Raw genomic sequence first — 26,762 nt, 5'->3', positions numbered from 1 at the left:
AGCGTCACTCAGCCTTGCTTGGACGACAGCAGCTCAGAGTTGAGAGTGGAGACTTGCCCAGGGCCCAGCCTTGCCGGCTGTACCCATCCCTGCCAGGCCCAGAAAGAGGCCCAGCTGTAGGGAATCAGGGAAGCCCAGGGCTAGGTGGGGAGGGGGGACATCCACAGTCTCCAGGGGATGTAACCGTGCCCTGCTGGCTTCAGTGCGTTTCAGGAGACGGCAGCGAGGCCACCTTGCATGGTGTGGTGGACGAGCTGGTGCGGTTCCGGCAGGAGGTCCGGCAGTTTGCACTGGCCATGCCCGAGGCCACGGGGGACGCCCGGCGGCAGCAGCTCCTAGAGAGGCAGCCCTTGCTGGAGGCATGCGACACCCTGCGCCGGGGCCTGACTGTCCACGGCATCAACATCAAGGTGAGTGCCGCACCCAGGTCAGGGACATCACCCCAGGAGCCGGGTAGGTCAACAGGTAGGTGTCACAGACATGGGGCCGTCAGAGGCCCAGACATCCCCTGTGACCATGCTTTTTTTTGAGACGGAGTCTCACTCTTGTCACCCAGGCTGGAGTGCAATGGCGCGATCTCGGCTCACCACAACCTCTGCCTCCCAGGTTCAAGCGATTCTCCTGCCTCAGCCTCCTGAGTAGCTGGGATTACAGGCATGCACTCCCACGCTCGGCTAATTTTTTATTTTTAGTAGAGACGGGTTTTCTCCATGTGGGTCAGGCTGGTCTCAAACTGCCGACCTCAGGTGATCCTCCTGCCTCAGCCTCCCAAAGTGCTGGGATTACAGGCGTGAGCCACCTTGCCCGGCCCATGCTTCTTTCTGAGTAGAGAAACCCACCCCCATGAAAAATGAGGTGGGAGGGCCGTGAGGGAGGGGCCAAGTTGGCTGGAGAGGACGCTGAGCACGGGGATGTGGGTCCTGCTCAGCCACCGCCACCTCCTGCAGGTGCCGTGCAGCTCCTGGCCTTCCGCTGGAGGCAGTGGGGCCCTTTCTAAGCGCCCGACAAGCTTTTCAGGACAGGCCAGTGAGGGAACAGGCACCCTGAACCTGATTACGCCCATCAGCCCCCTGTGCCACGTGACGTGGTGTCTGCTCAGAGTTGGACCTCACTCTTCTTCTCCAGGACAGAAGCAGTACAACATCCACGTGGGAACTGCTGGATCAAAGGACAAAAGACCAAAAATCAGCAGGCTGAGGATGGAGCACAACCATGAACCTGCTCACAAGACACACCCATGCTCCTCACGGTCAAGGCTTTATGTTAAAGCTTCCTGTCAGGGCTGCTAGGTCAGCATTAAAGTAAGGCAACCAACAGTGTCCCACTGGCGTCTGTTAGTAACTGAGCCTAAACACTTACTGTGTTCTGTGGCTACAGACTCACCGTCGATTGAAGTGGTGTCAGACATTTAGTAGCATCCAGCAGCACATGTGCCTGTGCGTGAGATCTGCTGGTCCTGTGCCCAGGGAACAGACAACACAGGAACAGAAGAGCAGGGACCCAGGGAGGCAGCAGGACGCAGCCTGTTTCCTCCTGACGGTGGGGCTGGGGATGGGTGAGGTGGGCGGGCCACGCAGCAGCACAGTTTGAAGCAGAGGGGGGACGCCAGGCAATGCTAACCCTGGGACACCCTCCCCCAGCAAGAACACAATCTTATGTTTTTTCTCTGGTTACAAAAGTAACGTATTCACCATAGAAAAAATGCAGCTGAGAACCCGTCTGCAGTCCCGCTGCAGTTAACATCCTGACAGCCGCAGGCCACCTTGGTGGTCACGGTCTGTGCAGAGCAGTGATGGGGCCGAGCTGGGCCTGGGAAAGGTTGGTTCTGGAGAAGTCAGGGCAGCCAGGCTGAAAGCCAGCTGGCGAGCTGTGACAGACAGGATTCCTGAGCGAGAGGTGGCGGCCAGCGCACGGCAGGGTGCCTAGGCTACAGGACGGTGCCTCCTGAAGCACCCGCCTTGCTCCTGATCTCGCCTTTCTGTGGTAAGCCCAGCGCCACAGTTGTCAGTGACTCAGCAGGGTGACCCCTCTCCACTCTTCCCGCTCGCAGACTCGGCCAGGCCTCTCCCTGTCGCACTGGCATCTCTGAATCCCAAGGGCACAGGCGGCAGCATGACCCGTGACTGGGGGTACAGCCTTGCTCATCGTTTAACCGTGACCCTGAGGTACAGGTCTCCTGTCTACAGTTCAGAAGTCACTCATCTAGAAAATCACCCTAGTAAAGCTACTGCTACCCACATAGAAAAAGTCCCCAGAGGGCTCCTTACAATGAGGCATCTCGACAGGGCTGCTCAGTACTGGGGCACTCTGTCCCCGCCAGCGAGGCCACTGCCTCACGGGCCGCCCACCCACCCATACACACTTTCCCATTGCTCTCCTGGTCCAGGGAAGCTCCTGGGAGTGTCTGGCTGGAGCAAGTGTGTGAAATACATGGGTTTGAGAAAGAACATGGAAGCAATAAGCTGATTGTAAAAAAACCCATTCTCTCCTTTAAGCAAAGGGATGTTTTACTTACTTAGAACAAAAACCATACGAATAGTTCCTGTGACTGCTGAATCGTATTTCCTAAGGAAAGAAGGGGCTGCCTTGGGCTTATCCTTCAAGGTGCTTTATTGCAGCCATCACGAGAGAGGCACTGGCAATGAGGCCAATCGCACACAGACAGGCTTATATATTTTTATCTCCCTGGTATCTCACAATATCCTCACCTAAGAAAGTTGAAAGGTGAGCTTTAGCTGTTTAAGGAAAAAAATACAACACTCGATTTAAATTAACCAGATCTGTCTTTTAATAGTTATCAGAATTTAGATGTTAATTCCCCAGAGGAAAAATGTCCATGGCACAGTTTTTCTGGAAAAGTTCACATGTAGACAGACAATGAAGCATCTGAAGTTAGGCATCAAATTAGTAGTGACAATCTTTTTTTTCCATCTTCAAAGTTCCTAGTTTTAAAGAAAGTAGAATCCATCTGGGGCGTGTCTGCATCACAGGGTATCACTCAAGAGTCATCATCAGGCCAAAAAGACTCTGAAGGGAACCAGGAGGGTTTGGCCCTTGCTGTGGAAAGACGCTACTGAAAGTATAAGAGAACACCCTAATGCACGCGTCAGGCACGAAACCGTACCGCGCCCCGCTAAGACATGGGACCAGAGAACAGGTCAATGTCAGGCTGCTCCAGGAAAACCATCCACACAGACAACAGAAGCTAACCCGAGGTCGACACTGCCATGAAGCGTGTTTGCTGAAACTGCAGTTACCAGTGACTTTGCTGGACGTGAACATCCCTGAGGACACGGCTGTGTGCTGCTTCCTAAGCATACATGACCACGATACTGTCTTTCCCTGGGTCTCCTTAGCGCCATCGCTGCACCAGGCCCAGCATGCCCCAAGTCCTCCAGAGCCTTCTCCTGAGACAGCATTAGGGGCCACATCAGACCCCAGGCTGCAGCCCTTCACCGTGCCCGTCCCCGGTCCGGTCTGCCCTGCTGGGGCTGGTGGGTGTCATGGGGACCTCTGTGTAGACATGGACACCAGACAGCGTGGGACAGGAGGCATCTCAGAGCTCCCCGCCCACACACTCAAGGGTCAGCGTCACTCATGTTTCCTTCTGTTCCCATGGTGCCTCCAAAAGGGTTTCCAAACAAAGTCATCACTGATTACCCTGGAGGATGTCAATAAAGCCAAATACCAGCAGCCAGATACCACCAAGCTAGTCACCACTTTAAAAGAAGATGAGCTGGAGAACGAAGCAGCCCTCTGATGGACCCAGTCAGAGGAAATGCAGTCAGTGCAGTCGGGACTCAGGGAGACACCCGGGGACCCCTGCCCAGCTCCCTGCCGGAGGAAAGACTAGGGAAGGGAAGCGGGGGAGGAATGAAGGGCGTCGGCAGAGAGAGTAACAAGTAGAAACTTCGCCAATTTGGGAGCAGGCCGAGAAAGAAATTCCGTTGAGCTGCTAAAGAATTCTTCATTCTCATGTGATTTGCTTCATTTCTGTCTTCCCAGTTACTACCAAGGAGCTAAGGAAAGTTCAGGAATACTTTGTTTAGTGTCGCCATAACGTCTCCAACCACGCATTAAGTTTAGCCAAAAACTGCAATATTCCAAATTTTTAAATTCTCAACAGCAACCAATTTATGCTCAAGTTGAAAATCTGGCAAGCACCGTGCACCTTCAGCACACGCGTGGGTCCGGATTTTCCCATCACACACTCGCTCTCCTCCGTCCGAGGTGCCTGTTTACTTCTGCTCTGCGTGGGCTCAGGTTTCGAGGAGCTTGCTGAAGGCGGCCCCCACCTCGGCGATCATGTCGGAGGTGGTGGTGGAGCGCCCGTGCTTCTGGAAGGCTTGGTGGTTGCACTGCCTGGTGAGAGAGCAGGCGCCAAATGCGGCCACCAGGAGAGGGCTGGACCTGCGGAGAGGGGGACGACAGGAGGTGTGGGGAAGTGGGCGTCGTGGTCTGGGGGCCACAGCTACCCTGGGCTCTGGTTTTGACTCCTGTTTCAATCTCGGGACCCCAAACTGTCAATTTCAAGTCTGATATGCCTCTGAGGAGAAAACAGGTTTATCACAGCGAAAACCACCATTAACCCTCAACTACTCCCTGGCAGGAGGCACACGGGAAATGTCTATGTACTCGGAGACAGGGCCAGGGCACGCAGTGGGCCAGGTGTTCCCGGGGAAAGCCAGGCAGCACAAGCTGCTTAGCCCTGTTTGACTGTGCTCTCAGTGCCTGGGGGCGGAGGGCATCTGAGGTCTGAGAATGTGGATTCCTGCTACCAGGGCTCCATCTCCTGGGAGAGGGGTGGAGGGAACTAGAGTGAACCCAGCAGAATGAACAGTAAGACTCCTGCCCACACCCCTACCTCCTTAGCTCTCAAATTCATGTGGACACACCTGGTTTGGGGGAAGGTCCCAGACTCTGCCATCCCAGCAATGAGGACAGATGAGGCCACTGGATGACAGGCCTGCCCACCCTCCAGAAGCCTGGGTCTGCCACACCTAGCACCTGCAGCTGCCACCCTGATGGGCTCACAGAAGAGAAATGGAGATGCTTAGAGGTATGGGAACTGCTTGCATTCATAAAGTTCCCTGACTACAGAACTGGGCCAAGGGCCCTGGTCCTAGAATTCTGCTGTCTCTTAAAGAAAATTCACATCTTTAAGAACTTGACCCTATCTGTTTTCTATCTTAGTATTCTGTGTTACAGAGAGTAAACCACTCAACTTCCCAGAGCAGCGTGCTGCTGGGCCTTGGTTGCACCTCGGAACTCTCTGGAGAGCTCTGAAGACCACCCCTGCCCCAGGCCCCATCCACAGTGAATGATGGACAGGCCCAGGCCCAAGTGTGAGGTGGAAGCTTCTGCCAAGAGGGTTCGCCTGTGCCCTGAGATCTCTCCAGTGAAGCCTAGAGTTCATTCTCAGTGTTTCCAGGGCTACTTATTCAACGCATGAGCTACTGAAATAGCTTAGAAAAATCAGACGGTTTCAAAGTAGAATAAATGAAGATGTGGCCTTACCCATTTGTTTTCTCCGGTCCAGCAAGGAGTGCCCAATGTACTAGGACGCCCAGGGAGCCCGACAGGAGGTCCCCTTGCCCTCCACACCTGCGGCTGCTGCCTTCCTGGCTGCACACGAGCACTGTACAGGGCAGAAGTGAGAGCAGGTGTCAGCATGGCCATGTGTATGAATATGACAGTAGCCACGGGTGTGGAAGGCCACACGGCAGGCAGAGCCACACCCTCCAGGAGCAGCCTGAGGCTCCACTCACATCCTGCCCGCTGTGGCTCTTCCCTGTTTGTTCCAAGGGTTGGAGGCAGCCTCTGTTTTACAGAAGAGGAAACCAAGACACGCAGTGGTGAGGCTGCCCCAGACCCTGCCGTGTAGCACAGCAGGTTGGTGGAGACACCCGCAGCTCAGAACCGCCTCAGACGAGCCCAAGCAGGCAGCTGTGAGCAGGGCGGCACCAGCCTCCAGCTCCTCCCACCAGCTCCCGGGGAACGAGCCCTCACCTGCAGCCCACACTCCAGAGTTCACCTTAAACCACAGCTCAAGCACACAGGGCACCACCGAGCGAGGCCTCCACCGGCCTCATAACGTCATGTATGCCTGTGTATGTGGGAATTCTCTATTTATTTGGAAAATGTTTTGAAAACCAGGTGTTACATTCTCTGAACCTGTTAGACCCAAGAGAGCCTTCCAAGTGATTAAAAAACCCTCATCTCAAAGGTGTCAGAGTCCCTCTGAGAACATCTGCTCTGTGTTCCTTGTGCACAGCTGTGTGTGGATGAGTGTGCGAGGGCATGTGTGAGGCTGTGAGCACGACTGCATGTGTATAAGTGTGAGTGTGCGAGGGCATGTGAGGCTGTGAGCACGACTGCATGTGTATAAGTGTGAGTGTGCGAGGGCATGTGAGGCTGTGAGCACGACTGCATGTGTATAGGGAGTGTGAGGGTGTGGGTGGAGCGCATGCATGTGTAAGGGTGGGGGCATGTGAGGCTGTGAGCACGACATGCATGTGTATAAGTGGGTGGGGGGAGGTGGGCTGGGAGGTGGTGTGTGAGTGTGCGAGGGCATGTGTGAGGCTGTGAGCACGACCATGCATGTGTATAAGTGTGAGTGTGCGAGGGCATGTGAGGCTGTGAGCACGACTGCATGTGTATAAGTGTGAGTGTGTGAGGGCATGTGTGAGGCTGTGAGCACGACTGTGCATGTGTATAAGTGTGAGGGTGTGAGGGCATGTGAGGCTGTGAGCACGACTGTGCATGTGTATAGTGTGAGTGTGCGAGGGCATGTGAGGCTGTGAGCACGACTGCATGTGTGTAAGTGTGAGTGTGTGAGGGCATGTGTGAGGCTGTGAGCACGACCATGCATGTGTATAAGTGTGAGTGTGCGAGGGTATGTGTGAGGCTGTGAGCACGACTGTGCATGTGTATAAGTGTGAGTGTGCGAGGGCATGTGAGGCTGTGAGCACGACTGCATGTGTATAAGTGTGAGTGTGCGAGGGCATGTGAGGCTGTGAGCACGACTGTGCATGTGTATAAGTGTGAGTGTGCGAGGGCATGTGAGGCTGTGAGCACGACTGTGCATGTGTATAAGTGAGTGTGCGAGGGCATGTGAGGCTGTGAGCACGACCGTGCATGTGTGTAAGTGTGAGTGTGCGAGGGCATGTGAGGCTGTGAGACGTGCATGTGTAGTGTGAGGTGCGAGGCATGTGAGGCTGTGAGCACGACTGCATGTGGTAAGGTGGGGGGAGGGGGGGAGGTGTGGGGGGGGAGGGGGGGGCAGTGGTAAGTGTGAGTGGGGGGATGTGAGGCTGTGAGCACGACGCATGTGTATAAGTGTGAGTGTGCGAGGGCATGTGAGGCTGTGAGCACGACTGTGCATGTGTATGAATAAGTGCGTGCATGTGCACATATGTGCATGTGAACGTGAGTGTACAAGTGTGGATGTGCACACACCCACCCACAGATGCCTCGGTGTTCTACCCTGATTTTGGTAACTAGTCAGCAGCCTCACAGCTCAGCAGGTGAGTGCATTCGCTAGTCATCATCTGTTCGGGCCTGAATGGAGGGGCCTTCCATTTTCAGAGCTAACAAGGGCAGGCCTCCCCAGATGCCTCGCTGACGCTGGGCCCGGCCTCTGCCCTGCTCTCACTTGGCTCTTGCTGAAGCCTCCCCAGGCTCCGTGGGAGTGGCCGGCTGAGACTCACCACACTCAGCGCCTGAGATTCCACTACCAGCATCAGCTTCAGGGCTTTCTGCACTTTCCAATCATTTTGATAAAAGAGAATGAAATGCACTAAAATACCCAAATAACTGCATGGATCGTGGGTTGCCACAGGTGAGATGAAGGTGGCAGCTGGAGACGCGGGACCCTGCAGTGTGCCCTGCTGTTGCAGGCACCCTCCCGCCAGACTGCTTCTCATAACTGAGGCACCGGAATTCAACCAACGGGTAAGGCCCACGGCTCGAAAGCCTGCCCTCACCACTGTCACCTCCCCTGGCAAAACAGTGAAAAGTCAAAACACGGACTCTGAAGAAGGTGTGGTTGACGAGCTCATCAGGAATCCCTTTGTGTGAATGCGTGTGAACACGGGTGTGCACGGGAGAGGATGCGTGTGAACACGGGTGTGCACGGGAGAGGTCTTCCAGGGCTCATGCTGACTGACCTGGCACCGGCCCATGCACAGAGGGCAGCCGCCACTCACCCAGCTGGCCATCGGAGAGGATGTCACGCTCTCCTTTCTGGACCACCGTCACGTTGCCCAGGGCTTGGCTGAGTCTTAGCACAGATCCATGGCTGTCACTGCTGTCCACAGGGCCTCTGAGCTATGACAACACAGGAAGACACAGAAAAAGCAAAGTCTTCCTCAGACACACGACATGACAGATAGTCCCGTCCCATCCGCCATGAGACTCACGCTCTCGTGTCTAAGGATCACCCAGGCACCTGTTAAAGGCCGCGTAGGTGGGAGGATGCCCAGGATATCACCTGCAGTGAGTCCTCCAAGCAGATGCTGACACGGTGCCTGCTCCAGTGCCCATCCTCTACCTGATCAGAGCAGGCTGAAGGAGGACCACCCAAGGCTGGGTTCTGAGAGCTTTGCAGGAGTAATACAAATTCCAGTCGTACTGGGCACTAACACTGATGGGACACTTACCATGTGGGGACTCGGCTTTACACAGGTTTCCTCATCTCATCCTCACAACCCCGTGAAGCAGATGCCATCATTACATTACACATGAGGCACTCAGGACACAGACAAAGTGATCTGTCCAGAGTGCACTGCAGGAGGGGCTGGCTGAGCCGAGTCCCTGCCTGTCCCAAGCCCACTACACCATCGTTCATCCAATCCAAGCACATTAATGGGAAGACGCGCCATCCACTGGGAGGGGCACAGCGATTACTTGCAGATGTGCCCACAGGGACAGGCTGGGCAGAAGCACGGAGCTCGTCCTTCACCCTCTTCAGGACGAATGGGGCTTGCGTCCACCCTCCAGGGGGTCCACTGACTCACCACAGCGTCATACAGTCTGCTGAACTCCATGTGGTTGGGAGTGAGCACGGCCTTCCGGTAGCCTTGGATGAGGGCTGGCTGCTGAGCGACCAGCCACAGGCCATCCTGCACAGAACAAGGAGCCATGTTCACTGCACAGGCCTTCCGGGAGTCTGAGCCAGGAGGAGAGAGGTCAACTCACCGCGTCGATGACAACAGGGATGTCCCTGGCCTTGGACGCTTCCAAAATGCCCTGCCAGAAGAGAAAAGCAGACTGAGCACCACGGCTGCTGCTATGGTGCGGATGTGTCTCCTCAAACTCAATAGTGAAACTGAATTGCCAATGGAAGGGTCCTGGGAGGTGGGGCCTTTAAAAGGTGATGTGGCAATGTCCTCATGGGTGGGTTTAATGACCTTTAAAAGGGGCATAGGCGTCTCTCTCCTGCCCTTCTGCCGTCGCCAGATGCCAGCACCCTGATGTTGGACATCCACCTTCAGAACTGTGAGCCAGTAAACGCCTGTTCATTATCAATTACCCAGTCTGCAGTACTGCTACAGCAGCACAAAAGAGACTAAGACACTTTTCCCAAGAGTGAAAGAAAACTGAGCAGACTCTTAATAAAATGCAACATCAGGCCACCAAACAATAAATGGAAAATAATCACGTAAATGAATAAAATAGAGAAGCAGAAAGACCCAATGAACTCGCAGAGCCCCTAAATAAGGCAGGACACTGGGAACTCTGAAAGGCGAAGCCCAGTGGAAACGCTATGAACAACAGCTGGGCTCCTGGGCTAACCCATGAAGACAAGACACCCCCCGCCCCAGCGAGGGCTTCCAGTTCTCCAACAGATACTAATATGCAGCATTTGGAGGCAAGAAATCTGAATTACTGAGAATTCCCCAAATCATTAGTCATTATGTATTTTTCATATCACTTTACTTATATGTTTTAAAATAACAACAATAATAAACAGGGAATCATTTTTCCTTGATAGGATTACAGTGAAGGTTTCAAAGGTTTTCTATTAAAAAAGAAAAACTACATGTATAGATACACACACATATATGTAATCAATATTTGGTGGTTTTTATTATCATGAACCAATACATTGTGACAAGATTATACACTGCAGTAGCATGTAAAGTGATCTTGACTTGATAGACACCTGATAATAGAAAACATTAAAATAGAAAACATTAAACAAAATACATGCTAAGAATAATTTAAAGTATTGAAAACTAAAGCCGTGTATATTAAATGAAATTTGAAAGCTGACAACGCATTAGCTGCTCGCCTAACAAAGTGCTCATTTCAGCCTGTTTATGACGCACATTCCAGCCGTAGGAAAGTGTGTATTTGGCTCTGACACTGGTCCGAGCATTAGCAGTGTGTCCTGAAGCCCCTTCCAGGGAGGCAGGTATCTGAGACTTCATGGAAGCTTATTCCCTTTATTAACAATAAAAATTCTTTGTCTGCTTGCCCTGAGTTTGGCTTTACTGTTAAAACTGGCAGGCTTTTGCTAATTCAGATTTTAGATCAGTTTCTGATTTCATGTTGCAGTATTTGGCAACAATCTGACATTTTCATCTGTTTCTGTGTTTTCTTTTAGTGTATTTGCAAATAGTAGTCAAAAGCGAATATTCAAACCCTGGAAAATGCAATGTTACATGGGTCTCCTAGAAAGGTTTGCAGCATCAGAGCACCCAGTGCAGAAGGGTGTCCCCACCCATGGGAAAGCAAACCGTGGTACACTAGGGAGAAATCTGGGGGCATCTCTCAAAAATTTAAACATCCTTAGTCTGATTCAGCAATGGAACTTCACCCAAGAGAGTGGACAAAACACATAGATTCAGGACACCACTGATGTTAACACGAAAAGAAAGCTTAAAACAGTGTAAATGAACTAAATACACTGTAGTAGACCCATAAATTCTGATGTAGCTGTTAAAAATAATGAGTATCCACATATCCTTCCATGAAAAAGTCCCCAGGACACACTGTTAACGAGTGTGAAAAGAGCACAGTGTGAGGACAGGTGCATTGGTCAAGAGCCTGCGCTCCAGATTCAGACAACGTGGGTTCAAAGCCAGCCCAGGAACCAGAAGACTTAATGTTGTTAGACGTTCCCCCAACTGATCTTCAGTTTCAACATCATCCCAACCAAAATCGCAGCTGCCTATTCCACAAATCAGCAAGCTGATCCAAAACTGGAATGCATGGGACCCAGGAGAGCCAAAACAACCTTAAAAAGTGAATTTGGAGGACTCAGGCTTTCCGACGTTAAGGCTTCCTACACAGCCACAGCAGTCAAGACTGGGCAGTTGCAGGACAGCTGTACAGATCAACAAAACAGAAACAAGAGTCCAGAAATAAGCCTTCACATTTAGGGTCAACGGATTGTCAGGTAGGATGACAAGTCGGGAGGAAAGGAGTCTCTCCAGCACATGGTGCTGCAACAGCTGGACACCCACAAGCAAAAGACTGACGCTGGAGCCTCCTCCTACCACACCAGCATCAGCTCGACATGCACCACAGAGCTAAAGTAACAGCCAAAACAATAAGGCTCTTAACATGTAGGAGTAAACCTTGCGTTAGGCAGAAGCTTCTGAGATGAGACACCAACAGCACAAGGGACAAAAGAAAAAACAGCTAAATTGGACTTCAAAATTAAAAACCTGTGCTGTAAACAAAACCATCAAAGAAGTGAAAAGACAACCTACAGAATGAGAGGGTATTGGCAAATCATCTCTCTGATAAGGAACCTGTGTCTAGAACATACATGAAGAACTCCTAAAAGTCAATAATGAAAAGGAAAAAAAAAGTTTTCACAGTGGGGAAAGGGTATGAATAGACACTTCTCCAAAGAAGATACCCAAACAGGCCAGGCATGGTAGCCCAGCGCTTTGGGAGGCTGAGGCGGGCGGACACCTGAGGTCAGGTGTTCGAGACCAGCCTGGCCAACATGGTGAAACCCCATCTCTCCTAAAAATACAAAAATTAGCTGGGTGTGATGGTGAGCGCCTGTAGTCCAAGCTACTTGGAGGCCGAGGCAAAGCAATCACTTAAACCCAGGAGGCAGAGATTGCAGTAGTGAGCCAAGATCACACCATTGTACTCCAGCCTGGGTGACAGAGTCAGAATCTGTCTCAAAAAAAAAAAAAAAAAAGATACGCAATCTATCAATGAGCACATGCAAAGATGCTCAACAGCATCAGCTGCCAGGAAAACACAAACCAAACCACAGTGAGGTCGCTCCACGCCCACTAGAGTGGCTGCTAAGTAGACGACAACAGTAACAAGTGCTCGGGACAATGTGGAGAATCAGAGCCCTGGCACACTGCTGGAGGGAATGGAAAATAGCGCAGCCACTGTGGGAAACAGTGGCAGGGCCTCAAAATGTGAAACACTTGACACCCAGGAGAGTGAAAACACATCTACACAAAAAGTGGAAACCAATTTTCCATAAATTAATGAAGAGATAAACCAAAGGTGGTGTATGCATACAATGAAGTATCAGATATAAAAAGAAATGAAGTGCTGATACGTGCTACAACATAGGTAACTCTAAATATAAAATTATGCAGAGTGACATGACCAGTCACTAAATAACACACGTTACGTAATTCCATTCATGTGAAATGTCCTGAACAGGCGAATCCAGAGAGACAGAAAGCATACTAGCTGAGCGGCTGCCAGGAACTGGGGAGACTGGGGAACAGGGGGCAGATGCTAATGGGGATGGGCTGCTTCTGGAGGCAATAAACATATTCTAAGGTTCATCATGGTTATGGTTGCACAACTATGAATATACTTGAAGCCACCGAATAGTTCACTTTAAATGGGTGAAGGGTATGGTAGGTAAATCATCTAAATAAAGTCGTTTTTAAAAAACCATCTCTGCAGTTTCTTTGCTACAAGATCCCACGGGCGTCTTGAATCCTTGCCAGGACTCAATTTGTCATCAGAAGAATGGGGCTATGAATAGAAATCTAATCGGGTTGTTTTCAGGCCTGCACCAGATGATGACCTCATTCAGGAATGTCGACGAAGTAGGAAGCCTCTGCTCCGCACCAGACACAAGCTGGAAGCTGACCAGGAGGCGGCAGCCCACGCTAGATGACCTGAGGGCTCTTAAGACCACGGCAAGAGTGTATGGGAAGCAGAATGCGAGGTCCGGAGTCTGGGCTGCAGGGGCAGCGACGCACACCCTCACCTCCCACCTTTCACACTTCCACGCAGTAGAGTGGTTTTTTAAGATACCAGTTTTTAAATTATGAACTTACATTCACACAGAAAATAACCTGAAGCAGAGCACTCTGGCTTGTTCACGTTTAATTCATCCGCACCCCCAGGATGCAGAGCTGGACAGGAAGCAGTAGCTGTGCACTGCTCCCGCAGCCTGCAGATGGGACTCCCCACTGAGAGCCTCTCCCCGGGGATGACAGAGGGTTCTACTGCTCCTAAACATGGCCAACTCCTACTTCCCGGTGAGCGGGTAAGGCCTTAAAGCTCAAAGAAGGGCTCCCGTGCTGACTCCACGCCACTTCCCTGGTCTGTGCAGTGTCAGCCTGCGTCTGCCTACCCCTTAGATGACTCATCCTGCACTGCTGGCTCCGTCACTCGCCGCCGTCTTCAAGCCCCACAGCCTCAGAGACCCCTCCATTAACTAAGCACCCAACGGAGTGCCAGGCAGATGGCTGGCATTTTCAGGGTGACTACTGATCTGGGGAACACAAAATGGCCAGGCACCTCCTAAGGGCTTTACGCGTAGTCCCTCACTAATGCCCAGCCTCTGATCCCCATGCAGTCACCACGCCTTGCACATGTGAGCGCCCTGTGGCACCAGCCCATCTGGCACACTGTGTCTTCCCCCAGGAGCTCTAACAGGGTCCCCTGGAACTCGAGAAAGGGTCTCAGAGGGCAGTCCCTGAGATGCACCCCCACAGGAGCACAACCCCCAGCAGAGACACACCAGCCCAGGGAGCATCAGAGGACGCAGGGAACACAGAGCTGGCAGCCATCCCCATCTTTTTATCACCCCTGATCCCAGGTGGTATTTATTTACAGCAGGCACAAAGTGATCAGAATAACTCATCTTTTTGGATTTAGGTGAGCATAAGATGAACTTTAAGAAAGAAATACCAGCATAAATGAGAGTCCATGTGCATATGCATGGGGGCACGGACAAGCAGGCCCGTGTCACCTCACGGTCTGATGTCAGCAGAGCATGGCGCCAGGGCTGTGTGGGAACAACAGCCCAGGAGGCTGAGGGAACCCCAGGGTCCCCCAGCGAGAAGGGGATGGCCTGGGAGGTACACCCAGGCCTGACCCCAAACCTCTGTCAGCTCCTCAGTCCTGCTCACCCTCTCCTCACATCAGACATAAAACATCTGAGCAACTCCACACACACACCTCCTGCAGCTGCTCCATGAGAAAACAGTCGGGCCCGGAGGGAAGCAGATCTCAGCACAGTTCCTCACCACCTTTGCACTCAGTTTCTCCTCCATCCCTCAAATCTTATCTCAATCATGCCATGAAGAGGCACACGGAACACTACACAAAATGCAAGAGAAATGCCTCTGTTCCAACTTCACGCCTAAGGGCTAAGCCTGTCATGAGGGCAGTGAGTGAGTATACACATTACCTGGACATTTCTGAGAAGCGCGTCGTCTCTACCCAAGCCAGGTCCTACGACAAGAGCATGCAGCCGGGGGAGCCATTTCTCCACCTCATGAACAGCACTGGGGCTGTCGCTAAAGAAGGAAAGGAAGGCCAGGATGGTTACCCACAATTTCTCATTTATTTACTGTCATTTATTTGTTTACATTTTATTTTGAAAAAATAATTTACAAATAGTAATGACTTTTAAATAATTTCTGTAATTTAGATTTACTATTTAATCAGTACAGAAGGCTTCCATGTACCCTTCGCCCAGCCTCCCCTAAGGTTAACGCCTCACACACCCACATTCCCAATCAGCATAACTAAGTTCACATTGGTTAATATTATTCATTAAACCACAGCGTTTTCCAAATTTCCCATTTCCTCTTTATGCCCTCTTCCTGTTTCAGGACCCAAACCAGGCCCCACACTGCATGTGGCCATTGCCTCTCCCTGATCTGTCTTTTAATGCCCAGATTTAGATGCCTAGCTTTCAATAGTTAAGACAAGTTAGAAAAAGAGTGATGGCTATTTTCAAAATCATCTTTGCCCTCTAAAGTTAGCCAGTTTGTTTCCATCACATACATGTGTGGCTGTAAAGCCTACTTTGTGTGCTTATAGACCAGGCCCCACAAAACGCACTGATCCTGCTGCAGTTTCTCATTCAGAACAAGGCAGGGGTTTGCTTTTTCAGAACTCCTTCCTGTTCGGTGTGACCTCTCCTAGATCCCACTGTTAAGGCTTCTGTCCCCTTTCCTCCCTGACAAGCTCCTTTGTCAGGGTCACCCCGCACTGTGAGATGCACCAACTGTTCTCAGGCCTCATCTCCAACTGACCCAGAGTCGCACACACAGGCCCTTCTAGAGCCGTCTGGAAACATCTGCTTCACTGACTCCTGGAAGCCCCTGCTGCCTCCTCCCCAGCCCGTGCTCCCAGCATCTGAGTGCCAAGTCCCCCCTGCCCCCAACCCCAGCCCCCCTCCGCCTCTTACTCCCTCATCTTCCAGCTTTAAGCACCGTCCACATGTGTATGACTCCCAAGTCCATGTCCCCACTGTCCAACGCCCACTAGCCACATCCCTTAGATGTCTAACCGGCAGCCAAACTGCGCCCCACACCCAACGCCTCATCTTCATCCCACCCAAGCCCGTTTTTCCACCACATGGAGTGACCACTCGCCCAGACCAAAACCCTTAGTGGAGTCCGTGCCACTTGCCTTTTCCAATCCAATCTGTCATCAGATTCTGCCCCTAAACTTTCCAAACATACCCAGAATCCAGCCCCTCTCACCATCTGACTGCACCCTTCCCTCCCACAGATCCTTACCACAGCCTCCACCCCAGCCCCAGGGGTCCAGCCCAACAGCCGCCGAGGAGCCTTTATGACCCACACTGGCCCTGCCCTTCTCACTCAGGGCCAGAGCCACAGCCCTAACAGCAGCCCCACACCCTGTGGGGCCCAGCCCTGCACCTCTTGGTCACCCGACACATCACAGCACCCCACCTGGAGCTCCGCAACCGCTCCTCCCTGGTGTGGAGAGGCCGGACTCTACCCAGGTGTCATCACACTGTGCTGCTGCCCTGTCTGCCCCTCTGCCCACTCTCACAACCCCCTCCCTGCTGCCGCTCTCTGCGGTTCCTTCACCACCTGACATCCTCCTCTCCCTTGTCTCCAGAGCAGCACAGCCCAATCCAGTCGGTGCAAACACACACAGTGAAAAGTAAACAGGAGTGGAGCAAAAGCTCCACTCCTGCACCTCCTAGCTACATTTCAAGCCCTCAGTGGCCACAATCCTGGACGGCAGAGAGAACACCTCCACACAGCAAGCTCTATAGCACAGGCTGTCTGGGGGAGCCCCACGGGGGCAGGTGTTTGCCTGCCCAGTTCCACGCTGACCCATGGAACGCAGGCTACGACCTGGCGTCAGACATACCTGCCGGGTGCAGGAAGGGTCTTGTTATTGCTCAGAGGCCCTTTGTTTCCACCTTCTGCGAACCTGTCACACACAGCCCACAGGGCCTCCCTGCCTCTGGAGCTGGGCCCCAGCCACTTCCAACAGGCCCAAGGTCCCCCCACCCACCTCTCCACCCCTCCATGTTTGTCTTATTCTGACCACAGAAGAATGGGCTCCTTCATTTCCTTACTTCCTCTACAGCACCTGCTGACAAACTCTGAGGATGGAAAATCCATCAGACGCTTTCGGTGTCAGTGCCAAAACCCCAAATGATGCAGGAGGGAAAGAGAACCCACGAGAACCTGGCGCAGAGCGACTCACAGAACTGGGTGGACGATCAGCTCTGGGCTGTAGGCCTTAATCACAGGTGCAGCCGCACTGGCACAGAACACGTGGGACAAATCTGCACCCTGAGGAAGGAGCACAAGAGGCCAACTCAGGGACCTGGTCCACAGGCTCCAGAAGGCTCTAGCATTGCTGCCCACCAGCCAGACACAGGCGTCCAGCGCTCATTACTCAGCCCTGGTGACATGCATGAGAAACGTACTAGCTTGGGTTACACCCAGCCAGGTGGCTTAGCAAAGGGCCAGGGCGCATAGCACAATACCTAAAAAGAAAGACTTTTGCCGCCACCACAGCGGCAGGGTGACAGCCACACACACCAGCACAGCCCAGCTCGGCCTGGTCACCCTCCAGGAGGAAGGGTCACAGGAAGAGGCCGGCCGTTAGCACTTGCTCAGTGCATGGGAAACTGTAGGATCAACTGCTTCAGCTGGGACCTACGAAGGCATCCCAGGTTCACTTTGGTGGAGTACAATACAAATCACACTTTAGGTTTTAAAAATGGGATTCAATTGAGGCCAGGAGCAGTGGCTCACGCCTGTAATCCCAGCACTTTGGGAGGCCGAGGCAGACAGATCACGTGAGGTCAGGTGTTCGAGACCAGCCTGACCAACAGAGAAAAACCTGTCTCTACTAAAAATACAAAAAAAATTAGCCGGGCGTGGTGGCAGGTGCCTGTAATCCCAGCTACTCGGGCGGCTGAGGCAGGAGAATCGCTTGAACCCAGGAGGCGGAGGTTGCTGTGAGCCAAGATCCCACCATTGCACTCCAGCCTGGGCAACAAGAGCAAAACTCTGTCTCAAAAAAAAGAAAAAAAAAAAAGGCTTCAATTGAGTGATCCTGTTCATGCAAAGCATGTCAGGATAGACTTCAAGGTGTTTCTATTACCTATGATTACCCTAAGACGTATTCAGATTTCTATCAGAAAACATTTGCTTTAATCATATTTAAATAATCAAACTCTCTCCCAGAAAAATCCCAATAAAGAACTTTAAAGTAAACATACCACTTTGAGAGCTGAGATTGCTGCAAAATATGGGGCTCCAGTGTACCTATAAAGAAGGTATTTAGAGTCAAAAACTTCTGAGAATAAGGTAAGCATACCTTGATCAATAAATAGGTTTTCAATAAAAATAGGCATAAATAATACAGACATAGTTTATCAGTTTATCAATAAATAACAGAGACATGAAGCACACAGCACAAACCCAACACCTAGAAGATGCTCAGCAAATGTTCAATGAACACGAACCAGGTTTGACTAGAAATTTTTTTTTTTTTTTTTTTTTGAGACGGAGTTTCACTCTTGTTGCCCAGGCTGGAGTGCAATGGCGTGATCTTGGCTCACTGCAACCTCTGCCTCCTGGGTTCAAGCAATTCTCCTGCCTCAGCCTCCTGAGTAGCTGGGATTACAGGCATGTGCCACCACACCCAGCTAATTTTGTATTTTTAGTAGAGACGGGGTTTCTCCATGTTGGTCAGGCTGGTCTCAAACTCCCAACCTCAGGTAATCCGCCCACCTCGGCCTCTCAAAATGCTAGGATTACAGGCATGAGCCACAGCGCCCAGCCAGAAATGTCGATCTTTTACATAAAACCTTCATGCATTTCAGGAGAGTGACTCTCTGGCAGTAATGCCTGCAGTCTCTCTGCAATGTGAATGTTCAAGGTAAGGAGCTGACCGCAGGCTTCTGCCTGGAGAGAAGAAAGTGACAACCACATGTTCGGAGCAATCGGGCATGGATAGGGTCCCAGAGTGGGCAGAACCCGTCCTCCAAGAGTAATAGTCTGCAGAGGCCAGATAGGGGCCACTTGGGACAAACAAGAAACGGCACCCACCACCCAGCTGCTTCCACCTCACTGTTCTGGAATCCCTGGCTCTCTAGGTCTAAAGGCACTTCAGGCACAGAAAGGAAAAGCCTTGCCCTGCATCAGATGGGCAAATGCAACCTTTATGTCCATTCCAAGCAGTGAAATGTTTTGCTAACCCAAGAAAAACAGACCTGGGCAAATGCCGATACACATCACCTTACATGGCCTTCTCCTGCAAAGCAGTGTCAATAGAAAGTGTTGTAAATGCAAAAGAAAGTACAGAACAGGCAACATACATGCACACACTCTTCCATCATGTGAAAACAAGCCTCACTAGTAAGAGAAATGCATTAAAACAACAAGAAAGCTTGTCGACTTGACTAACAAAGGTTGTCCTCCAAGGGCTGCAGGGAACAGGTGCTCTTGGGAGGCAGCACACACTAACGCAACGGGGGGACAATTCAGCAGCGTCACCAGCATGTAAAATGCATGCATACCTGATCCAGTAACAATTCTAACACACCCGATGGCACAACCAACAGCTGCAAATGGAGGGATGGGCAAAGAGAGGTACCACATACATGCAAACAGAAAGCAAGCAGACACAGAAAGAGGAGCCACGGCAGGCTTTCCGTCAGACGCAGAAGGTATCCTTCACACCCAAGGACAACTTACAAACAGCTATGTACCAAACACAGCAGCAAAACAGAACAGAAGCAAGCTAGGGATTTGTCAAATTTCACAAATGACTTTCAGTAACATCTTTAAATTGACAAAGTAAACCAAGAGGTTGCTGAGTGTTTCTATCCTAAACACAAAAAACATGCTTGTGGTATGAAGTCCGGTTAAATACAGAAAAGCAGACAGTGGAAAAAGCAGGCCCATTTCCCCACCACAAGCAAAACTTAACGCTGATACACACAAGGGAATAATTCAGCCAGGGCTCCTCAGGGTTGTTTCCTAGTTCATCAAAAAGTGGACCACTGAGAAATACTGACTGTCCTATCAGGCTGCATTTGGAAATGATTCCTGAGGTCAAACTAGACAGTGTGAATGACAGGCAGATAAGCAGCCAGCCAGCAACTGACTTTGTAAACACCAACACTGCACATCAGCTACTTACTCCTGACAGCCTCCAACTACGCCTATTCTTCCATCTTGCCCTTTGTGCTTTGTGGAAGACAGAGAAGGGATAATATTTCTCACCAGCTGCAAAGTATTTTCCATATCCTTTATCGAATGTGCTTTATGTAGCGAAAACGCTCTTTCTAAAACTGAAAGACAAGAAAAATGAATAATTCAGAAAGGTGAACAGATATTGTTAGTGCACATAATAGCCCATTAGCCAAAACCCTCTCCAAAGTTATTACGAATGCTATAGAGTTTTACCCAATGGTTTTATTTCTGTAAGCAAATATAATGTTCAAAATTACATTAACACATGCAATTTTTTTTCTTTTTGTGAGACGAACTCTGACTCTGTCACCCAAGCTGGAGTGCAGTGGTGTGATCTCAGCTCACTGCAACCTCTGCCTCCCAGGTTCAAGCAATTCTCCTACCTCAGCCTCCTGTGTAGCTGGGATTAAAGGCGTCCACTACTACACCTGGCTAATTTTTGTATTTTCAGTAGAGATAGGGTTTCATCATGTTGGCCATGCCGGTCTAGAACACCTGACCTCAAGTGATCTGCCAGCTGCAGCCTCTCAAAGTGCTGGGATTACAGGTGTGAACCACTGTGCCCAGCCTGAACACATGTAATCAACACATATAGTAACACATGCTATTTTTTATTTATTCGAGACAGAGTCTAGCTCTGTCACCCAAGCTGGAGTACAGTGGCACGATCCTGCTCACTGCAGCCTCCACCTCCTGGGTTCAAGCGATTCTCCTGCCTCAGCCTCCCGAGTATCTGGGATTACAGGCACTCGCCACCCTGCCCTGCTAATTTTTGTATTCTTAGTAGAGACAGGGTTTCACCATGTTGGCCGGGCTGGTCTCCAACTCCTTACCTCAAGTGACCTGCCCGCCTCAGCCTCCCAAAGTGCTGGGATTACAGGCGTGAGCCGCCCCACCAGGACAACATATGCTATTTCTACCAGGCTTATTTTTGAAATGTATCTGAAATTTTGGAAGACCATTTAATTTTCCAGAAAGTTTTATCAAGTAAAAAAATGCATTATTACTTAATAAACTATCTTACTTCATTTCAATTTCCCTTTAGGATTTTTAGGTCTTTTCTCTCCTCACAAACTGGAAAGCAAGCTCCCACCTGTAATCCACTGGGATGCTCAGAAGTCTAACAGATTCATCATATTACTCCCAACTGTATTCCAACATTCAACTGGGTATTAATTAAATAACCTAGAAATGGCATTCTAAACATGGCACACCTCTTAAATTGGGTTCAAAGCGGCATTTAAAGTAATTTCATGATCTTGCGTTGTCTCTAAACAGCTACACTTCAATTGGCCTTTCTTGAAGAGCTTCCTCTATTGTATATTTTACCTTAATATTTAAAACAGCTCGGCTATGAAAGAAATGCTGATCTGTTCTATAGAGCTCAATGAATAAAGCATACATTCTCCCTAGAATGAAAGGATCTTTGCAAATATAAACAATATATTTTCAAACAAGGCACTCAATATTTTTATCCTTCCAATTATCTCAGCAGCAGAGAAAAACCAGTGTCACAAGTTCCACTGACCGCAGCCCAAAGTTGACTGAGCGTTTCATGGCAAAAGAGCTTTGTCTTTTAAACTCCTACAGTTTTACTTTTTACTCAACAAAATTTTTGAAGGAATTTTCTTTATGAGTGGATGTAACTGCCTTAGCTGATACAGCAGATGCTGGGATTCCCCAAGATAAAAAGATCCTATGAATCCCCATCAACCCAAATCCTTTTTTTTTTTTTTTTTTTTTGAGACACAGTCTCCCTGTCGCCAGGCTGGAGTGCAGTGGCACAATCTCAGCTGGTCCAAGCGATTCTCCTGCCTCAGCCTCCTGAGTAGCTGGGACTACAGGCGCATGCCACCACGCCCAGCTCATTTTTGTATTTTTAGCAGAGACAGGGTTTCACCATGCTGGCCAGGGTGGTCTCGATCTCCTGACCTTGTGATGTGCCCACCTCGGCCTCCCAAAGTGCTAGGATTACAAGCATGAGCCACCGCGCACAGCCCAGCCCCAAACCTTTTCACCTTCTTCCAGACCAACACACGATAAGACCTGGCACAGAATCACTATAAACTGTGGGCCAAGGAGAGACACAATGAGGCCTGCTGCGCTACCTGCAGGGGACCGATGCACCCATCCTTGAAATCCCTCCAGGCAGGCTAAATTATGGTTTTAAAACAATACACTTGTCTAGAAGAGACATTTATGGGGCCAGGCACGGTGGCTCACAGCTGTAATCTCAGCACTTTGGGAGGCCAAGGTGGGTGGATCACTTGAGGTCAGGAGTTCAAGACCAGCCTGGCCAACATAGTGAAACCCCATCTCTACTAAAAATACAAAAATTAGTTGGGCGTGGTGGTGCACGCCTGTAATTCCAGCTACTCGGGAGGCTGAGGCGGGAGAACTGTTTGAACCCGGAAGGTAGAGGCTGCAGTGAGCCAAGATTATGCCACTGCACTCCAGCCTAGGTGACACAGCGAGACTCTGTCTCAAAAAAAAAAAAAAAAAAAAAGACATTTGTGGATATTGATCAGCACCCTGTCTTTGTCGTGGGGAGCTGTTCTATGCACTGAAGGATGCTGAGCAGCATCCCTGGCCTCTACCCAGTCAGCAGTGCATGCACACACACCCAGTGGTGACAACCAGAAATATCTCAACACTCCCAAATGTCTTCTGGGCAGGGCAAAATGAGCCTGGGTTAAGAACCACTAGTAGAGATGCATGCGTGTAGTTTTAGCACCTTTAAATATACCAGTACTTCAAATTAAATATTTAAAGTCATATAAAATATAAATTGTGACCTATGAAATCACAGAGAAAAACGATTTGGTCAGACTTCAACTTACGGATGTTAAAAATTAACATTTATATCAATGTACCCCGCCTGATGAAAACAACTCCTAAATGGTAATACTTGATAAATGTGTATTTCTCACAATAAGAAAAGGAATAAAATGGCTCCACCAGATAATACTGTACATTTTCCAGGAGGCTTCTTTCTCCCAATAGCCAAGATTCATATCTTATAAACATCTGTATCTTAAATTTCAGATTTAAGTCTTAAAGTACTATAGGTGAGGTATGAAATATTTAATGTTTATATCAAAAAGGGCAAATATCATAAACCGACATTTAACTACCCATTTGCACTTTGCCTCATAGTTGAAATAACCTATACGTTACCAGAAAGGATTTGACACAAAATTAAGCTGCATCCACGAGTCAAAGTGGAGCACCTGTCGGGTGGAGGGGAGTGCTGCTGCCCCTGTGCAACCAGTGTCAACCAACACCCCCAGGAGGGCACAGCAGGGCCGCCTCAGGGTCACAGCTGCAGCACCAGAGCTCCCAGGTATGCTGTGTTCCAAGTGCTTGTCCTCTCCGCATCTGCTCCTCAGAGCGGAAAAGCTTCCCTTCTGCGTCACACCTGGCTGAAAGTCCTCCCAGTGCTTCTGGTACTGGGATAGCAGCTTTTTGATCTTTTTGGTTGAGAAAGAGGAGATGTGCTAGTCCAGGCATGGATACGCTTAAAACCTACAGGCTTTAAAGCTAACAATGATTTTTGTTGTTATTCAAATAATGACAAGAACACATACAATTTTTCCTCCACTTCAAGGGAAGCTTTATTAAGATGGTAAGATATCAGGGGACTTAAACATCACATACAATACACAAATATGGGCCACTTTCTAAGGCAGATTTATCTACAGTAGGTTAAGCATTAAAGTCCCATTTACCACAAGCCAAAAATATCAATTCTGATTGTGTAAAAACACACTACATTCAAATAGCAATCTTTATAATACCTAGGAAGAAAACATGGGGGGGAAACCTGTTTTGAGCTATTCCTTTACCTTATATAGAAGGTAGTGTTTTGGAGCCCAAAATGTGCAAATCACCTTCACAGCAACTTGATCGACCCACCAGCGGGAGTCACCTCCTCCTGCTCCTGTTCCTTTGTGAAATCTTAAGACTTTGTCAGATTCCCAGTTCCCTGGCCATGATGCTACTGTAAGGGCTGGGTCTAAGAACCCTGAGAACAAGAAGCATCATCCAGAAACTGAATATTTAAAGATTTACACATGAGAAAGATGGCTCTCAAATGTAAGCTAGCTTAAAATTATTTTAAAATCATAACATAATAGTAACTTTTTTGCTATATAATTTTAAAAATTCAAAGTGATACCAAAAGTAACTATTATTACATGTGGGGTTCTGAAACCTTTCAAGCACACAGACAACCTACATGGTAGGGGTTGACCTGGACATAAGAAGGAAGTTCTTGTGTCTGGACTGGTGGAGAATCACCACCCTACTACTGTGTGCCCACAGGGAATGTGGCACCATCCGCACGCTGCAGCACTGACTGCTTCCATGTGGGACTCAATCACCACGAACACAGCCTGGCACAGAACAAGACACTTGATAAATGTTCGATGAAGTAAAGACATCGTGATTCACTCTCCTCACTAACAGCCAGTTTATCTTTCTCTCACAGATAAGGAAACTGGGGCCCAGAGAGAAACCTGTGCAGATGCTGTGGTTAGTAATGGACAAGCCAGACCACAAGACGCTATTTTACCAAAGTGCTGCCATGTTTTTGTTTTTATTTTTGTGGGCATATAGTAGGTGTAAAATGCTGCCATTTTAAGGCAAAATAAGAAGTACAGCATTTTCACTTGACTAGAATTGTATTAACGCAAAGTAAAATCCAGGCTGCTCACCAGCATTCACCTAAGATAAACAGCTTCTGTTAGCAAAAGAGCCAAAGCAGGTCAACTAAACTTCCCAGCACTTGGCAGTGAAGCAAGTTCCAGCTGGCTTACTGACGTCACCATTTGAACTTATCCACAGAAACATTTACACATAAACATCAAAGTTCTGAAGGATAAAAAGGCCTTGACAATAGGTGACTTAAGATTTATCCCATTCAGTGACTCTTCAGGACAATTCTGAGTCTGGAAGAACAGGTTAAATTTGTTTGGCTTTTGTTTTAAGGAAGCATGTCTGGGGAAGACTATCACTGCTGCTTTGTGCTAAAAGTGCTTTTAGTACTGGAAAATTCTACTTAAAAAAAACAAAAATACTTTAAGTTAATGTGAATTATAACCAATTCAGAGCATCTAACAACAATCCCTAAGTTAACTGAAATATTCCCTAAAGCCTCAGTAATATACAACTCTAGCTGGCTTTTCGTAAAAGTTTAGGCAGTCTGATAATAAATCCTCAACCAAGTGAAAGGAAAAATCTTGCTACTAATCACGGTGTGTGAATTTAAGGTAAAGAGCTACAAATAAATCTCTAAATAAAGTGTTAATAAGCCTCCCTGCTGGTGTGAGTGAGGTGCAGAGTGGAGTACCCTCTCAGCGCCACCCAATGCATTCTGAGTGTGTGCTGATGAAAACAAAAAGCCAAAACTCTGACGATGCCCAACATATACACAAGGTAAAATCTGTCTAATGACTACAGCAACAAATGGTGCATTTAACCATTTCGGCCCCTCACTTGCTGCAGAATCCTGGCTAAGTTACTTTCTCTGAGCTTCTATTTATCTTCTATACCAAGGTGGATAACAGCAATCTCTCCTTAAGAGAAATGAGATATACACGAACTACTTTCTGTATAAAATATGTTAGATACACCAATACCAACAAGGCAAACAGAAAGACAAAAAACCCTATGAAGAGATGGGGCTCCAAACACTTGCTCAGCTCCTGCTTAAATTCTTTCTACCTAATCCGTTCTATTTGAAAAGGCATCTCAGCATGCAAGGACCAGCCAAGGCCAGGGCAGGGCCCTCGGGGACATCTGGCCAGCGCTTCAGGTTCTGGGGATGACTCAGGTAAGCCTCCCTCCCCAAGGGACCTCCTGCACGCACACACACACCCCGACCCGGGGCGGGCGAAGGAGGCCTGGCTGGTCGAGTCCTTTTCTGCGGCCCAGGCGTCGCAGTATCCAGTACCTCTCGTCCAACGACGTGCAGGGTCTGTACTTGCCCAGTCGCACTGGGGCTTCAAGTTGGGGATGCAGACACGGCCCTGCTCCTGGTGTGCGCGAAGCTGGCGCACGCCCGCCGCGTCCCTGGGCCCCAGGAGGGGCCCCGTCTCCAGCTCGGACCAAACAGCAAGCCCGGAGTTGGCGAGCATCTTTCCCAGACCGGGGGCGGGGACAGAGCAGAGCAGACGGATCCGACCAACGCAGCACGGCGCCCCAGGGTCCTCCTACCGGCCCTCGGCCCCCCGTTCCCCGGCCACCGCGCGGGCTCCGCCGCTCACGCCAGCTTCCGGGACGTGCACTGGCTCCAGCCCAGCGCCACCCTCTGCCCCTCTGTCACCCCGCGCGGAGGCTCCCATCACCCGAGCCGCGCCCAGCCGTCGCCGCGCCGTTCCAGGAGGCCTCCCTTCTCTCCCTACTCCGCCCCGCAGGCCACACGGCGCCCCGGCCCCGCACACGGGCTGCCCCTCGGCGGCGTTCCCCCTCGCGAGCCTGCAGAGGCGGTCAGCGGTCGGGTACCTGCGTCCAGTGGCGGCCCGTACAGCGCGAGTGCGGCCGAAAGCAATGCGACAACGGCCGCGCCGGCGATCGCAGTCCCGGCCCCCGCGCCTGTGACCATCCCCGGGCCAAATGGAGTCGACCTTACCTCGCCTGCAAGCCCAGATTGCCCCACAGCGAGGACCCAGGGCCATTGGGCAGCATTCCGTATTCCCAGCTGCCCCCGCGCCGCCGCCGGAAACACAGCCATTGGAAGCTTTTTCCGGTTTCCCGACCGCCCCCGCGCCGCTGTGGGAAGTGGGATCCCAACTCGCTCAATCACACCCCATTCTAGAT

At 50.2% G+C, this 26,762-nt stretch overlaps 2 protein-coding genes across 9 annotated transcripts in view; one reads left to right on the top strand and one right to left on the bottom strand.

Annotated features, from left to right (window-relative positions):
* CARS2 (cysteinyl-tRNA synthetase 2, mitochondrial) overlaps positions 1–1,321 on the top strand; it is a 64,248-nt gene extending 62,927 nt beyond the window's left edge. For 4 of the 5 annotated variants that reach the window (XM_030813687.1, XM_030813688.1, XM_030813686.1 and 1 more), the window contains 2 exons: positions 204–410; positions 1,126–1,319. In XM_030813687.1, coding sequence (XP_030669547.1) covers positions 204–410; positions 1,126–1,197 — 279 coding nt within the window. In that variant the 3' untranslated portion in view covers positions 1,198–1,319. Of the gene's footprint in view, positions 1–203; positions 411–1,125 lie in introns of all 5 variants that reach the window. The other variant, XR_004030211.1, reaches the window with a different exon arrangement.
* A 1,443-nt stretch (positions 1,322–2,764) lies between these two features.
* Positions 2,765–26,762, bottom strand: NAXD (NAD(P)HX dehydratase). Of its 4 annotated transcripts, none has more exons than XM_030813692.1 (10): positions 26,575–26,762; positions 19,891–20,041; positions 17,963–18,008; positions 16,936–17,024; positions 14,645–14,753; positions 9,199–9,249; positions 9,018–9,122; positions 8,208–8,328; positions 5,518–5,638; positions 2,765–4,546 (listed from the first exon to the last, which is right to left on the bottom strand). In XM_030813692.1, exons 1-10 carry the CDS (start codon positions 26,618–26,620, stop codon positions 4,204–4,206), a joined length of 1,182 nt encoding a protein of 393 aa, XP_030669552.1. In that variant the 5' UTR covers positions 26,621–26,762; the 3' UTR covers positions 2,765–4,203. The 4 variants fall into 4 exon arrangements, with proteins under 4 accessions (XP_030669552.1, XP_030669554.1, XP_030669551.1 ...); XM_030813694.1 differs by having other exon boundaries at positions 2,765–4,410; XM_030813691.1 differs by having other exon boundaries at positions 26,448–26,633.

The sequence above is a fragment of the Nomascus leucogenys genome, chromosome 5, assembly GCF_006542625.1.
Source record: "Nomascus leucogenys isolate Asia chromosome 5, Asia_NLE_v1, whole genome shotgun sequence".
Classification (NCBI taxonomy): Eukaryota; Metazoa; Chordata; class Mammalia; order Primates; family Hylobatidae; genus Nomascus; species Nomascus leucogenys.
This window is presented reverse-complemented; position numbering and strand designations above follow the sequence as displayed.

What these genes read in the sequence shown, in the direction of transcription:
- NAXD (XM_030813691.1), bottom strand. Translation starts at nt 26,547, where the DNA reads ATGGTCACAGGCGCGGGGGCCGGGACTGCGATCGCCGGCGCGGCCGTT. An exon ending in GTAGTTGGAGGCTGTCAGGA is followed by an intron (nt 18,009 to 19,890) that starts GTAAGTAGCTGA and finishes CCTTCTTTATAG; the next exon opens with GTACACTGGAGCCCCATATT. An exon ending in CAATCTCAGCTCTCAAAGTG is followed by an intron (nt 17,025 to 17,962) that starts GTATGTTTACTT and finishes CTCCTTCCTCAG; the next exon opens with GGTGCAGATTTGTCCCACGT.